At 56.5% G+C, this 14465-nt stretch overlaps 1 protein-coding gene across 6 annotated transcripts in view; it reads left to right on the top strand.

Annotated features, from left to right (window-relative positions):
* The window catches only part of DPP9 (dipeptidyl peptidase 9), a 36848-nt gene that overhangs the window by 11286 nt on the left and 11097 nt on the right, over window positions 1-14465 (top strand). For all 6 annotated transcript variants that reach the window (XM_006067117.4, XM_006067118.4, XM_025293246.3 and 3 more), the window contains 10 exons: window positions 1919-2031; window positions 3088-3261; window positions 3343-3511; window positions 4284-4397; window positions 6699-6827; window positions 8291-8352; window positions 10016-10116; window positions 11042-11219; window positions 11475-11637; window positions 13523-13602. In XM_006067117.4, coding sequence (XP_006067179.4) covers window positions 1919-2031; window positions 3088-3261; window positions 3343-3511; window positions 4284-4397; window positions 6699-6827; window positions 8291-8352; window positions 10016-10116; window positions 11042-11219; window positions 11475-11637; window positions 13523-13602 — 1283 coding nt within the window. The remainder of the gene's footprint in view (window positions 1-1918; window positions 2032-3087; window positions 3262-3342; window positions 3512-4283; window positions 4398-6698; window positions 6828-8290; window positions 8353-10015; window positions 10117-11041; window positions 11220-11474; window positions 11638-13522; window positions 13603-14465) is intronic.

Here is a 14465-nt window from a genome sequence, read left to right as displayed (position 1 = left end):
CCCTTCTATTAAAGGCAGATGGCACGGTGGTTTTGGGTACAGTCAGTCACAGGATTGCGCAACCGTCCTCACTGTCTAGTTCCAGAACATTCCATCACCCAAGGCAATCCCCAGCCCCGTGAGCGGTCACTCCCCATCCCTGCCCCCAGCCCTGGCAACCACTGACTCGCTTCCTGTCTCTGGACTTGCCTGTTCTGGACATTTTACAAGAAAGGAGTCACCCACCACATGATTCCCATCCCCACTTGTCTTGTGAACTTGGGAAGGAAGATGTCCCTGTGGGTGGCCTGGGTGGGCGGTATAGAGTCTGTGTCTCGAGCTGAGGGTGAGTCTAGCTGTGGCAGCTTAGAGCAGCGATTCCCAACCTTTTTGGCACCAGGGACCAGTTTCATGGAAGACAGTTTTTCTGCCGACTGGAGGTGGGATGGTTTCAGGAAGATTCTCATGAGGAGCTTGTAACCTGGGTTCCTCTAGTGTGCAGTTCACAGTAGGATTTGCTCCTGAGAGACTAATACCACTCATCTGACACGGGGCAGGGCCCAGGTGGTAACACAAGCAATGGGAGCGACTGTAAACACAGATGAAGCTTTGCTCACTAGCGCTCCCCTCCTGATGTGAGGCCTGGTTCCAGACGGGGTTAGGGACCCCCTGCTTAAAGTCCTTAGGTGTTGAATTGTGAACACTTCTCACTTGTACATCCAAGTTAGCTTTGCATTTTCACTTCTTTACCAACTATACTTCATGAGCAAACTGTCATGAGTCTAATTTAGCAAGTCGCTTGCTGTATTGAGAAGCTACCTATAAGAGTCACTGTGGTGGGATGGGTATTACTTATGAAGCTCTGTTTAGCTCTAGAGGCACCAAACTTGGGGCCCCAGCCTCCAGTCTTAGAAGTGAGGGTGCATATGAGTCCAGGAGACCAGTACCAAACCCAGTCTTCCTCCTGGAGGAGTTTGGGATTGAAAGGGGTCAAAGAGAGGCGCCTACTCTCTGTGATCCACTGTTGGTCATGGTGCATTCCTGGCCACAACCTGCTTCCAGGGAGCCCTGCCTCAGTCCCCCAGCGTGGTACCTGGAGAGCAGGGACCCCCAGGCTCCCCAAGAGAACCATCCTGCTCCCACAGCCATCATGCCATTGTCCATCAAGGCAAAGACACTTTGGGTTGGAAGATGTGTCCTTGCCGTATTTGCTGCTGTCTGTGCTGAGCGCTCTGTATTTCTTCCCTCACTCACCCACACAGAGTTCTCCCCAGGCAGCCACTCTGCTCTACACATCAGCAGCTCTCAGTCAGGTGCTCCTGCCCCAGGAGACGATGCTCAGTCGTGTCTGGGGACATCCTGTGGTTGTCACATTGATGGGGCTCTTGGCATCCAGGGGTAGGGCCAGGGAGGCTGCTTCACACCCTCCAATGCCCAGGATGGCCCCGCAGAAGCTGACCAACCTGGTGTCAGCACTGGAGAGGGGGAGGGGCTGGACTTGAATACACTTCTCCCTGTCAATTTTGAGCTTTGCCCTTCCTCTGATCCGAGACTAATTCCTGGCCTTTGCAAGAGCCCATAGTAGAGCAGGATACATGACCGGAGCCCAACCTGTGGGGAGTTGGGGATCACTGACCCCCCATTTTTTGTCCTCTTGGGTGCTTTTTGTTCAGTAACTGAGGCTGACATATTTGGCTCTAACATTTCAGGTGGAAGAGCCTGCTGCTCCTGCTGGCCAGTGTAAATTCTGTCTGTGGATTCTCTGGGGAGGGACGTGTAGCCAAGGGGCTGGAGAAGCAGGAGGAGCCAGCCGGGCCCAGTCCCAGGAGCCGTGGGGAGTCTAGGTCCTAGGACCGTCCCACCTGAGGCTCTCTTCCTGCCCTGAGCTAGGCTAGAGTTGGCAAGGGTGCCCACTCTGCTTTTTTCTCTTCCCCACAAGGGATGCCTTATGGCAGCCGAGAGAACTCCCTCCTCTACTCCGAGATCCCCAGGAAGGTCCGCAAGGAGGCACTGCTGCTCCTGTCGTGGAAGCAGATGCTGGATCACTTCCAGGTGAGCCCCGTGGTTGAGTTGGGCCCTCCCTGTGGCTGCGGCGGGCAGGTGCACTTGGCCTCTGAGGGGTCCCAGCCTTTCCCCCGGGGAGGAGTGCCTGGCCCTGGACACCTGCCCTACGCCCGCCCACCCCTTCCCCCGGGCACCCACAGCGCAGCACAGGCTTGTGACGACAGCGCCTGCTGGAAGCACCTCTCCCTTTAAAAGCCTCATCAAAAGGGTGCGAGTAACTTGGGCTTGAGGCCCTTTTATAGACGTTTAACTAATGACCCATGTGGTCCAAGCCATCTCGCTTCCAAACAGGATGTGGCTGGTGAGTGGGGAGAGTGCCTCTTGCATTGGTTTACACTGACTGCTTTTGGATCATAAACATATGACAGTACTCCGGGGAGAGGACCCACGCAGCCCTCTCCTCTCTGCTTGTCGCCTGTCCTGGACAGAGGCCACCAAGCCCACCAACTCCTATTTGCATGGCTTTCCTTGCAGCAGGGGTGGGGGTGGAGGGGTGCTCATTTTGCTTTGGATTCTGCTCTTTAAATTAAACACATTTCTGGGATCTCTCTTCTGCGGTCCAGTGGTTAGGACACCACACTTCCACTGCAGGGGGCAAAGGGTCAATATCTAGTCGGGGAACTAAGATCCTGCAGGCCTTGCAACGCTGCCAGAGAAAAAGAAATTTAAAAAATAACGTGTTTCTTCCTTTTAATGTTTCTCTGAATTCCCATGTGATGTTCAGAATTCTCCGTGGGGCAGCTGCATGGTGTCCCCCATAATGCACCCGCTCACCCGCCCGCTACCCCCACCACCCCAGGTCAGGCATCTGGGTGGTCCTGAATCTGCCCGTCCCCTCCCCCGCACAGAGAGTGGGAATGTGTGGTGGTGGGTGGAATGAGCTCAAATGTTCTTGCAGGAAGGGGCTGTGATCGAATACGGAGGGTGGGGTTCTGTAGGGTGGCACTGGTTAGGGGCCCGGCCCCATCTGTCTGGGAGAGAGTCAGTGGGGAAAGGGGGCCGGGGCCTCAGCTGCTGACGCTGATGTCCCCCTTGTATCCCCAGGCCACACCACACCACGGGGTCTACTCCCGGGAGGAGGAGCTGCTGCGGGAGCGGAAACGCCTGGGCGTCTTTGGCATCACCTCATACGACTTCCACAGCGAGAGCGGCCTCTTCCTTTTCCAGGCCAGCAACAGCCTCTTCCACTGCCGGGACGGCGGCAAGAATGGCTTCATGGTGAGCTGCGCTTGCTGGTGGGGAGGGTGGGGGAATGGCTGGGGCCTCCCACCCTGCTGAGCCAGGCCCCTCTCTCTGCAGGTGTCCCCCATGAAGCCCCTGGAGATCAAGACCCAGTGTTCGGGGCCACGGATGGACCCTAAGATCTGTCCCGCTGACCCTGCCTTCTTCTCCTTCATCAACAACAGTGACTTGTGGGTGGCCAACATTGAGACGGGCGAGGAGCAGAGGCTGACCTTCTGCCACAAGGGTGAGGCTGGGCAGGGGGTGGGGTGGGGGTGGACTCAGGGCGACCGGAACACCACCACCACTACCTACCAATCCCCTCCCTGTGGCCCTGTGTGGAGGGTGGCGGATGGGAACCTGCTCCCCCTTGTGGTCAGTCCCCACAGCCACCACTCCAGCTTCTGCTGGAGACCCCTGCCCCACCATGCGCCCCCACAAGACCACCAGCACCTGCTTAGAGCCTGGTCTCCCAGCCACCGCAATGCCCCACCCCACCCCCATGGTAGCCCTACAAAGTCCAGCTGCTTGGTTTTCTTCTCTGTGAATCACCCAGGCCATGGGGACCTGGCCTGCCCACTAGTTGCTGCCCATCTCAGCCTTCCAACCCCTGCCCTCCTGTTTGTCTCCACACTTCCAGCCCAGAGCTCACCAGATCCGGGCTTGCCTCAGGCCCCTGCCTGCCCTGTGTGATGGCACCCCTGTGCAGATGCCTGTGGAAATCCGAGGGCTATGGCTGATCCCTGCCTACCATCCTGCCCCAGGTCCTGGTGCCCTCTCGATAAGCCTAAGCTTCTCAGCTGGGGCGTATGGGACACTGGCCATGTGTTGAGACGTTGTTAGCTGTCACAATGGGGAAAGAATGTACGTGGCATGGAGTGGGTGGAGTGGCGATACTGCCCTACACCCCATGGCGCCCAGTACGGCCCCCAGGATGGCCCCCAACGTCAGCAGTGCCAGGAGAGCAGCCCTCCTCTGAACCAGACCCCTCATCTCCCATCTGGCTGTGTCCTCTCCAGGCTTGTCCAGTGTCCTCGATGACCCCAAGTCTGCAGGTGTGGCCACCTTTGTCATCCAGGAGGAATTTGACCGCTTCACTGGCTACTGGTGGTGCCCCACAGCCTCTTGGGAGGGTAAGTGCCTCTCCGGTTTAAAAACACTTGTGCAAAGGACTTCCCTGGTGATCCAGGGGTTGAGACTCTGCGCTTCCACTGCAGGGGATGTGGGTTTGATACCTGGCTGGGGAACTAAGATCCCTCATGCTGCAAGGTGCTGCAAAAAAATAAACCCACTTCTGCAAATGCTCTTCTATTAATAGAAGCACAGTATACATGCTAGTCTACCCTTCACACTTTTCATTTAAGATCGGCCTCGGCTAGCTCGCTGGTGGCACTCAGGCTGCTGTTACAGAATACCACAGCCAGGGCAGCTTATAAACAACAGATGTTTATTTCTCACTGTTGCTGGGACTGGGAGTCCACGACCAAGGCAGATTCATTGCTGGTGAGGGACTTTCCCTAGCTTCCTGGTGCCATCTTATCTCCCTGTCCTCACGTGCTGAAGGGGCAGGGAGCTTTCTGAGGTCTCCTTTTTGTAAGGAGCACTAATCCCCTTCATGAGGGTTCCACCCTCATGACCTGGTCACGTCCCGAAGGCCCCACCTTCCAGTACATCACACTGAGTAGTGGGGAGCTAGGATCTACCATTTGAATTCTGGGGGGATGCCCACATTCCGTCCGTTGCAATCAGAACACAGAGAATCAGTCCTCTACCTGTGGATGTCTTGGGTGCCACAGCTAGAGAGTAGCCCCACTAGCTGAAACTTGAGAAAGCCCACTTGCAGCAGTGAAGACCTATCACAGCTATAAATTAATTTAAAATAAAAAGAGGAAAGAAAAGAAAATCCCACCTTAGAGAAATTCCCAGCTGGAAGAGAGATGAGTTGAAGCTACATGCACCTAGAAGTTTGGTGGGTTTTGCCAACAAGTTAGGAAGAAGCCAGAGCAGTGGGCCCTTTTGTATCTGTTTTTCTTAGCTGTGCCTAAGGCCAGGATGTGTCACCTTTTCCCATTCAGCAGAGCATAGTCTGTCTTATGAGGGAGGGAACAGTCATTTCCGGGGTCAGTGAGTAGCATCAGACTCTTCACAGCATGAGCAGAACTGGCCCAGGCCTCTGCTGCTCAGAGTCCCTCTGACCTGAGCGCCAGTGGGCATGGGGCCACAAAACCCAGGATCCTGGGGACCAGGCGTTGGTGTCCAGCACCCCAGCCATGCACCACCCCATTGGCCATCCCCAGCCACCTTTACATCAGCTCACCTTTTCCTTAAGTTGATTTGTAAAGAAAACTTCATGGTCCAACCATGAATACAAGCTTGGCCTGAAAATTGTGCAGTGGGGAGAAACCAGTGCCCTACAGTCTAGCCAGCACCCAGGCAGAGGTTGGATTGTCAGGGTTGGGTAGGCTGCTGGCACTCCCGAGACCTGGCGGGGATTGGCGTGTTTCTGGGGAGGACACTGTCCACACTCTTCCATCTGGCCAGTGTCTTTCACCACCGCAACACCTGGTGTGCCTGAGGCCCACCAGGGAGAAGGGCTCCAGGTCAGAAGTGGGGGTTGGGTCAGGTCACTCTGCTCATGACTCTGCCTGCCAAAAGCAGGTGACTGTCCCACCCTTCGACTTCATGGTCTATAAAATGAGGTCTTCTCCCTTTGTCCCTGTGGGCATGGAGGTGGGCTTCTTCTCTGTGGGGGGCTGTGGTCTCCTGAGCTTTCATGACAACCACAGATGTCTCCGGACATGGCATAGGTCCCTTGGGGACACAGAATGACCCCTGCTGTCATCTGCTGGCCTTGATGACGTCAGGATTCTCACTCTGCTATTCTCAGCACCTCAGAAACCCTCAGATAGAGCCCCCCGCATGCAGGAGCCCAGGGGCACTCACTCCGCTTGCTGTAACCAGCACCCTGCAGAGCAGGTGTGGACATCTGCAGGCCAAGTGGGCTTAGCCACATTTGGTGGATGATGTTGGTCCACCCTAGCGAGTTAGATGAGGGTATAAGATGCAGAGGGGACCCTTCTCAGCAACCGAGAAAGGAATGGCTAAGGGCTCTGTCCCTTGACCTTGGCACTGGCAGCCCCCATGCTGCTTGCTAAGCCAGCAGCTCCTGGCTACTCGCTTCCTTCTCGTGACAGTGTTCACGGCACCCTTTCTTGCCCCAGCCCCGAATGCTGGTCTGCTCGGGTGGGTGTAACCAAGTCCCACAGATGGGCAGCTTGGATGTCACAGCTTGGAGACTGGACGTCCTAGGTGGAGGCATTGGCAGCTTTGGGTGTCTGGGCCCCACTGTGGTGGAACAGAGTCCTGTGTGGGCAGGAGTAGGGGGCAGCGGGGGGATGCCTGGCACCCTCAGCAGGTGCCCGGCTCCTTCCCAGGGTCAGAAGGCTGCAAGACGCTGCGGATCCTGTATGAGGAAGTGGACGAGTCCGAGGTGGAGATCATCCATGTGCCCTCCCCTGCACTGGAGGAAAGGAAGACGGACTCCTACCGGTACCCCCGGACAGGTGAGGGCCTGGGATAGGTCAGGGCAGCCTGGAGATGTCTGAAGCCTCATGGAACCCGGTGAGGCACCAACCAGGATGGGCCCACAGGACCCAGGCAGGGATAGACCCAGAGAAGCAGGCTGGGTTCGGGAACAACAGCCGGGCCAGCGCCAGCATCAGTGGTGACTGGCGTCCTGCCTTGGGGCCCAGGAGACAACAGGAACCCTGGGGAGGTAGTGGAGGGTGTGGCCTCTCTGAAGGCGTGTCGGACACTCATTGCCTTGTGAGAGTACAGTTTGCCCCGTGTCTCAAGAGAAGCCAGAAATCCAGACTCACTCACAAAATCTACCAGTTTATTTTTTTTAACGTGGACCATTTTTAAAGTTTTTATTGAATTTTTTTATAACATTGCTTCTGTTTTATATTTCAGTTTTGGGCCAAGAGGCTTGTGGAATCTTAGCCCCCTGACCAGGGATCGAACCTGCACCCCCTGCATTGGAAGCTCCAAGTCTTAACCACTGAACTACCAAGTCCCAGAAATCTACCAATTCTTAAACATGTCTCAAATTATTTAAAAATACTTTTAGCGGGACTTCCCTGGCATCCAGTGGTTAAGACCTTGCCTTCCAATGCAGGGGGTGTAGGTTCGATCCCTGGTTGGAGAGCCAAGATCCCACATGCCATGCTAGGCGCAGTCACACAATTTTTAAAAAGAAAAACAAACTTGGTGAGCCACACAAAATACTCATGCAGGCCAGGTTTAGCATCTTTGGGGCCCCCGTGGAAGCCTCTAAGAGACTTGTTCCTGCCGACTGTGAGCTGTGCTAGGCAGAGCCTTCCTGGGGAAACTTCTAGGCCCTGGTGTGAATGGGGAGGTCAGTCTTTTCCTTCCATTGCTGGAAAGGTGAGGAAGCGGAGCTCCAAGATACCACCTGCCAGGGTGCTAGAGCCATGGGCCAGAGCTGAGACATGTCATAGGAACTGAATCCCACCCTGGAGAACCTGTCTTGGCTACCCCAGCCTATAGCCTGCCTGCCTCCTGACTGCTGAGCAGCAGCTGTTGCCAGACATGGGCCCTGTTTCTGCGTCATGGGTGCTTTTATTAGGGGCATGTGCCATCTTTGCACCCAGCTTTCAAGGTCTCCCGAGGCAGGGAGATATCTTGCTCCTGTTTTGTGTCCCTCCATGACCCCCGACCAGCCCAGGCCTGATCTCTGTTCTTACATAGCAAAGATGTAGCCACATCACCATTGGGCCCATGGTCCAGGCTCACAGTCCTGCCTGGGGGCCTTGGTTCCCCAGGCCAGAGAGGGTGACACACCCACAGAGGGACCTTTGGACAGTTGGTGTCTTCCTCCCCTCCCCCCATGTCAGCTGGGTCACAGCCTGGGAGCATCCCCTGCACCCCACCAGCCACCGCCCCAGCACCTGCTGTCAGCCCTCTTGGTCCACCTACCAGGTCCACCTTGCTTTCATTTCTACAGGCAGCAAGAACCCCAAGATCGCCTTGAAACTGGCTGAGTTCCAGACCGACAGTCAGGGCAAGGTAAATGTGGCTGGGGCGCCTGGAAGAAGCGTCCAGATGAGGAGGGGAGGTCAGGGTCTGTGCTGGGAGATCAGGTGGCCAGATCAGAAGCACTCCAGGGCAGGTGCTTCTCTGGCCAACTGAACCCAAAGAGGCTCCACCCAGAGCCCCAGCTTCCAGGCCACACCCTTCCATCCATCACCCTGAACCTGGACTCAGACAGGGAGTGGCCCTGAGGTGCGGAGAGGGGACCCCTGTGAGTGAGCTTTGAGCAGAGGCCCTGCAGGGGTTGGGGTGCCCGGAAGGGCGGGGGTGCAGTCACCTGGGGGATCTGACCTTCGACCAAGGGTACCCCTGTCCCCGCCTCTGGGCAGTTCCTCATCTGTCACTTCAGCAGACGCATCAGTGTTCCAGATCCTTCTCTCCGTCACCTAGTCAGCCTCACAGATGGGGGTCCTCATCACTCAGGGAGTCACTCTTCAGGATCCATAGCCAGGAGGGCAGGGGAGGCTGTGGGGAGAAGGGTGGGGGCGATGCCCAACTCCATGTGAGGATGTTGGGGGGATGCCCCTCATGTCAGAGATCAAAGCAGGCTGGTGAGCCAGGAAGCCCCTTGTATTTTGGCCAGAATGGCTTCTTGTGTAACATTTCAGAAAAGTGCCTGAGATAAACTACACTTCTTTTCACGATCTAGGGGTTGGTTTTGGTTTGGGCACGAGTGGGCCCTAACCATGGAGAAGGAAATGGCATTCCACTCCAGTATTCTTGCCTGGAGAATCCCAGGGACGGGGGAGCCTGGTGGCCTGCCGTCTATGGGGTTGCACAGAGTCAGACACGACTGAAGCGACTTAGCAGCAGCAGCAGCAGCAGGCCCTAACCAAGCCCCTTCTCCACTCCTGACCAGAATGTTCTGGTGGATCCTCTAGGGACCTGCGCTAAGCAGCTTTGCCGAGCCCCACCAGCTGTTGTAAATGGTTCCAGGCCCCCCCTCAGATGAGCAGGGTCCTGAGATGGCTGGGGGGTTTTGCCCACTAACCCACAGCTGGGGGATGCAGAGGTTGGGGGCAGGCCTGGGTGTGGGATGTGCTGGGCCTGCTGGCCTCTCTCCCACCCACCCTCCCCAGGAGATGCCCCGCTAGCCCCGTGTCACCTCCAGGAAGCCATAGGGGCCAGAGGCTTGTCTTGCCCAAGGCCACCTGGCTCTTCAGCAACAGCCATGCCAGAACCCTTGGTTTCCAGTCAGCAGGCTGTCACAGCAAAGACCGCTGGGAGGCTTTAGTCCCCAAAGCCTGTCATCTCCTGTTCTGGAGGCTGAAGGCCTGAAACCAAAGTGTCGACAGGGTGGCTTCCTCCGGAGGCCTGGCGGAAGACCTGTCCCTGGCTATCCGAGGCCTGGGGATGCCTCCTTCTCCCTGCGTCGTGTCACAAGACGGGATGCGTGGCGCCTGTGTCCACATCTCCCCCTATTATAAGGACGCTCATCCTGTGGGTTTGGGCCCCCACACCCCAGTATGACCTCATCTTAACTGACTACATCTGTAACTGCCCCATTTCCAAGTCAGGCCCCCTCCTTGGGTCCCAGGAGTTAGGGCTCCAGTGTGTGGCTCTGGGGAGACACAGCGCCTCAGAGCAGTGGCAGCGCATGGCCAGCAGATGGTAACCCACGTCTGTCTGTCCCCTTTAGATCGTGTCAACGCAGGAGAAGGAGCTGGTGCAGCCATTCAGCTTGCTCTTCCCGAAGGTCGAGTACCTCGCCAGGGCCGGCTGGACCCAGGATGGCAAGTAGTGAGTATCATCCCTCAGAGTCCAAGACACCCCTCACAGTCACTTCTGCCCTGGGTTGGGGCAGACACACTACACCAGAGCCCCAGAGCATACCCGGGAGCCAGACCTGGCCGGCTGCCCATCACCATGCAGCTCACAAGAATGATTTTTCCATTTTCCAGTGATGCAGGGGCCGGGGATCCAAAGAGGCGTATTTCATCACATGGAAATGATAGGAAATCCGTATTTCAGTGTCCAGAGATAAAGCTTTATTGGCACATGGCCACAACTCGGTGGCCACTCACCCCACACAGGCAGGGTTGAGTAGTTGAGAAAGGAACAGTGGTCTGCAATGAGGGCATCCGGTCTGTCTTTCTGTTGAGAGTCAACTTTTCCACCTCTGATGCCAACAGATCTCTGTTCACAATACATTGAAGTTGGGACTTCCCTGGTGGTGCAGAGGTTAGGACTCGCACTTTCACTGCAAGAGGGCAAGGGTTCAATCCCTGGTCTGGGAACTAAGATCCTGCATGCTGTGCATTGTGACAAAAAAAGAAACAAACAGAAAAAAGATTTAAGCTAACTGTCCACTTAGAGCAAGGTATGAAACAAAGGACAAATAAGGGCCGAGGATTTGGCAGAAGTTGCCCAAGTTCACCAGTGACACAAGGTGTTTGCAGAAAAGCCGGATCGTACAGTTTTGTCAGCATCCACCCCACCCCCGTCCCCACCCCCCCGCCCCCCTTCCCCACCACCCCCATCTCCCTCCTGGGCATGCCTGCCAGCCAGGGAGGCTTTATGTACTGCGTAGTCACTTGCTCGAGTGTCACTGAAGTTGACAGAGGAGGAGCCATTCTGACCATGCACACGGATGGGCAGGGGGTGTCAGGCCCCAGCTGGCCTGCACCAGGCCCTGAGTTTCCAGTCCTCCCATCTCACCCTCCAGTGCCTGGGCCATGTTCCTGGACCGGCCCCAGCAGCGCCTCCAGCTGGTCCTCCTGCCCCCAGCACTGTTCATCCCTACCACCGACAACGAAGAGCAGCGGGTGGCCTTCGCCAGGGCTGTGCCCAGGGATGTCCAGCCGTACGTGGTGTATGAGGAGGTCACCGACGTGTGGATCAATGTAAGAGCTGGGATGTGGGGCCCTGTCCTCACACACCTCCTGGTTTCCCATGTCCCCGCCCCCAGGCCCCCAGCTCCTCAGTGTGGAGAAGCCAGCTCAGGAGGGAGGGTTGGCGGGGACTGCCCTCTGGCCAGACTGTCCGAGCCTCCCCTTTCTCAAAGAGACACAGCCCGAGTTTCCCTGCACCTGCTCCTGCCACACACCCCGCCCCCCCCACCCCCCCACTCATGACGCCTCCTCTCTCTGCCCGGACAGGTTCACGACATCTTCTACCCCTTCCCCCAAGCAGAGGGAGCGGACGAGCTCTGCTTCATCCGCGCCAATGAGTGCAAGACTGGCTTCTGCCACCTGTACAGAGTCACCGCTGTCCTGCGGCCCCGCGGCTACGACTGGACCCAGCCCTTCAGCCCCGGGGACGGTGAGCAAGCCCGACTAATACTTACTCACCACTCTTGCCTGCAGTTCAAGCTGGTGGTTCAGTGCACGGCTTGTTCACGGGTCCCACCCCACAGGGAGTGGGTGTTTGTGATTGAGAGACTGGCCTTTCCCAATGCTGTTCCTGGTCTGGAAGGGCTATCACAGCCATGACTGGTTTCTTTTGGCAGCAGGGTTCATCCAGCACCAACTGCATGCCAAGGCCCTTTGTGTACCAAGGCTGTGCCATCTGACCCTTTATAGGAGAAGCTGCCCTGCCCTGCATGCAGGGAGGGTCACTGTGGAAAGAGACAAGTGTGGACATCTCTGCTCTAGAGGGGAGGCAGGCAGACATCCAGAGACGGTGAAAGACACCAGGAGGCCCGGAGCACATCAGTGGATAACGTGACACAGGGCAGAGACCTGTGGCAGAGGTGGTCACACAGTGCTCTAGGCAGAGGGCACAGCCGGTGCAAAGGCCTGGGGACAGGACTGGGTCTGGTGTTGGGGAGGGACAGTGAGGAGGCCCGTGTGGCTGGAGCAGAGTAGTTGGGGGGATAAGGGCGGGAAGGCCTGGTGTGGTCAGTGGGACCCTCTAGGCCATGAGGAGCATGGGCTTGAACCCAGAAGAAGGTTCAGGAGCTCAGAGTGAGTTGGAGCAAGGCAGGGGGACCAGCAGGCTGTGCCATCACCCAGGCCCACTGGGGGGTGGGGTCTCATGGGGGTGGCTTGGTAACGAGGGGCACAGAGGCTATAGAGCCAGAGCAGTGCATTGGCAGGGCCGCCAGCCCCAGAGGAGGCCTGTGCGACTCTGCTCCCCATGTGGGCCCAACAGTGCGGGCATCGGGGAAGGTTTGGGGGCAGGCAGTGGCGCACCCACCTTGCAGTGAGTGAGGGACTGAGGAGTGGCTGTCCCTCCTGGGTCCTCTGGTGATGGTCACTTAGCCCAGGTCTCTGTTCTGTACGCCCTGTGGATCCGTGTGGGGACATCTGCTCCTCCATAGGATATGTTGACAGTAGTTTGGTTCAGACCCAAGAGAATAGAAAAGATCTGTAGCCACTGCTCATAAACTGTTTTTAATATAAAATTTCAAACACATGGCAAGAAACATTACATATTGTTATTTACCTGATAAGAACTCTAAAGCGAGGACTTCCCTGGTGGTCTAGTGGTTGAGAATCCACCTGCCAATGCAGGGGACACAGGTTCAATTCCTGGGTCAGGAGGATTTCACATGCTGCAGAGCAACTAAGCCTGTGTGCCCTGGAGCCCGTACTTCTCAACAAAAGAGGCCACCACAATGAGAAGCCCACTCGCCACAACTAGAGAGAGCCCACGTGTAGCAACAAACACCAAGCACGACCAAAAATAAGTAAATAAATATATTAAAAAAAGAGAGAGACCTACCCACTCAAAAAAACCCAAAAAACCCTACTGTAACTCCACTGAGCCTTTGGTCAGTCCCAGAGTTTAGTCAAGACCTGGTTCCCAACCTGTCCTAACCAGTCACAAGTCCAAGGCCTGGAAGGAGGTGGTTTGGCCCGCAGGGTCCTAAAACTGGGTACCTTTTTTTTTTTTGGCCTTACCAGTCTGCATGTGGAATCTTATTAATAGTTCCCTGACAAGGAATCAAATCTACACCACCTGCAGTGGAAGCTTGGGGTCAGGAGAAGCTCAGAGTCCTAACCACTGGGCCTCCAGGGAAGTCCCCAAAATCTGATGCTTCTGATAAAAATGCAGATCTCAGGTCTGCGTCCCATGCCAGGGGCCCAGCCGGTCTACCTGCCTGTCTCCCAGCTGCCTGGGTTTTGCAGCAAGTCCATTTTGTGCTTTGAGTCTGCGTCACAGCTTCCCTGGGCCCCCTTCACCTCTTTTCCTATTCTTCCAGATGAATTTAAATGCCCCATCAAGGAGGAGATCGCACTGACCAGCGGCGAGTGGGAGGTTTTGGCGAGGCACGGCTCCAAGGTACCCGAGTCTCCACACACGCCTGTACACATACACGTGCACAGACACGCACACATGGTCCTGACCCGTCCAGACCCTGGGAGCCTGTGGCTTCTTCTCCACCCCCACGCCCTGCACCTAGCCACCCGCTCCTGCTCTGCAACTAAGGGCCATGGGGCTGCACTTCCCACCAGCAGGAGATCCTGGGTCTGGAGGCAGGGTTGTCTGCGTTTCCTTGGATCCTGGTGGGTGGGCCCTGGCCCATTCTCCCTGCCACCAGGAGCGTCCACTTGGCCTCCTTCCGCTGCATTGAAGCTACCTGTGGACACTGGTGGGGCCCACCGTGGAACTGCCCTGCATCCATCATTGGGGGCCAGGTCTGCAAAATTCTCAGTTTTACAGAGAGACCCCTTAATCAGATGTCCTGGAGCCCTCCCTCCTTCCCAGCTTTTATAAAGGTCTCCTGGTCCAAAGACTCAGACAGACCTAAACTGTCCAAGTGCCCAAGAGGAGATGTAGGCCAACCTTTTTAAAGCCCAGAGCTGGGTGGCCCGTGTGCTTCCAAGGGAATGGGCCTGGGCACCCCTGGGCAGGGGACAGAGGGGGCATCCATTACAGTGTCAACCTGCACCTCATCTGACCTGACAGTCCCTATTCTAGGCGAGACCACCCGGGACACACTCAGGTTAGCACACAAATGTGCACTGTTGATATGGTAGGAAACAGCAGTGTGAAAACACTCGATCAGGAGACAAGTGACCTCCTTGGGCCCAGGTAATGTAAGGCACGGTGCCCATGACAGTGGGACCACACTTGTCCCTCCTGGGTGGCTCTGCTGTGCTTGAGTCTTGCTGGAGGTGCCCCTGGGCTCATAGCCTCGCTTG

This window comes from Bubalus bubalis, chromosome 9, assembly GCF_019923935.1.
Source record: "Bubalus bubalis isolate 160015118507 breed Murrah chromosome 9, NDDB_SH_1, whole genome shotgun sequence".
NCBI lineage: Eukaryota > Metazoa > Chordata > Mammalia > Artiodactyla > Bovidae > Bubalus > Bubalus bubalis.
Note: the sequence above shows the minus strand (reverse complement) of the source record. Positions and strands in the feature narration are given on the sequence as shown.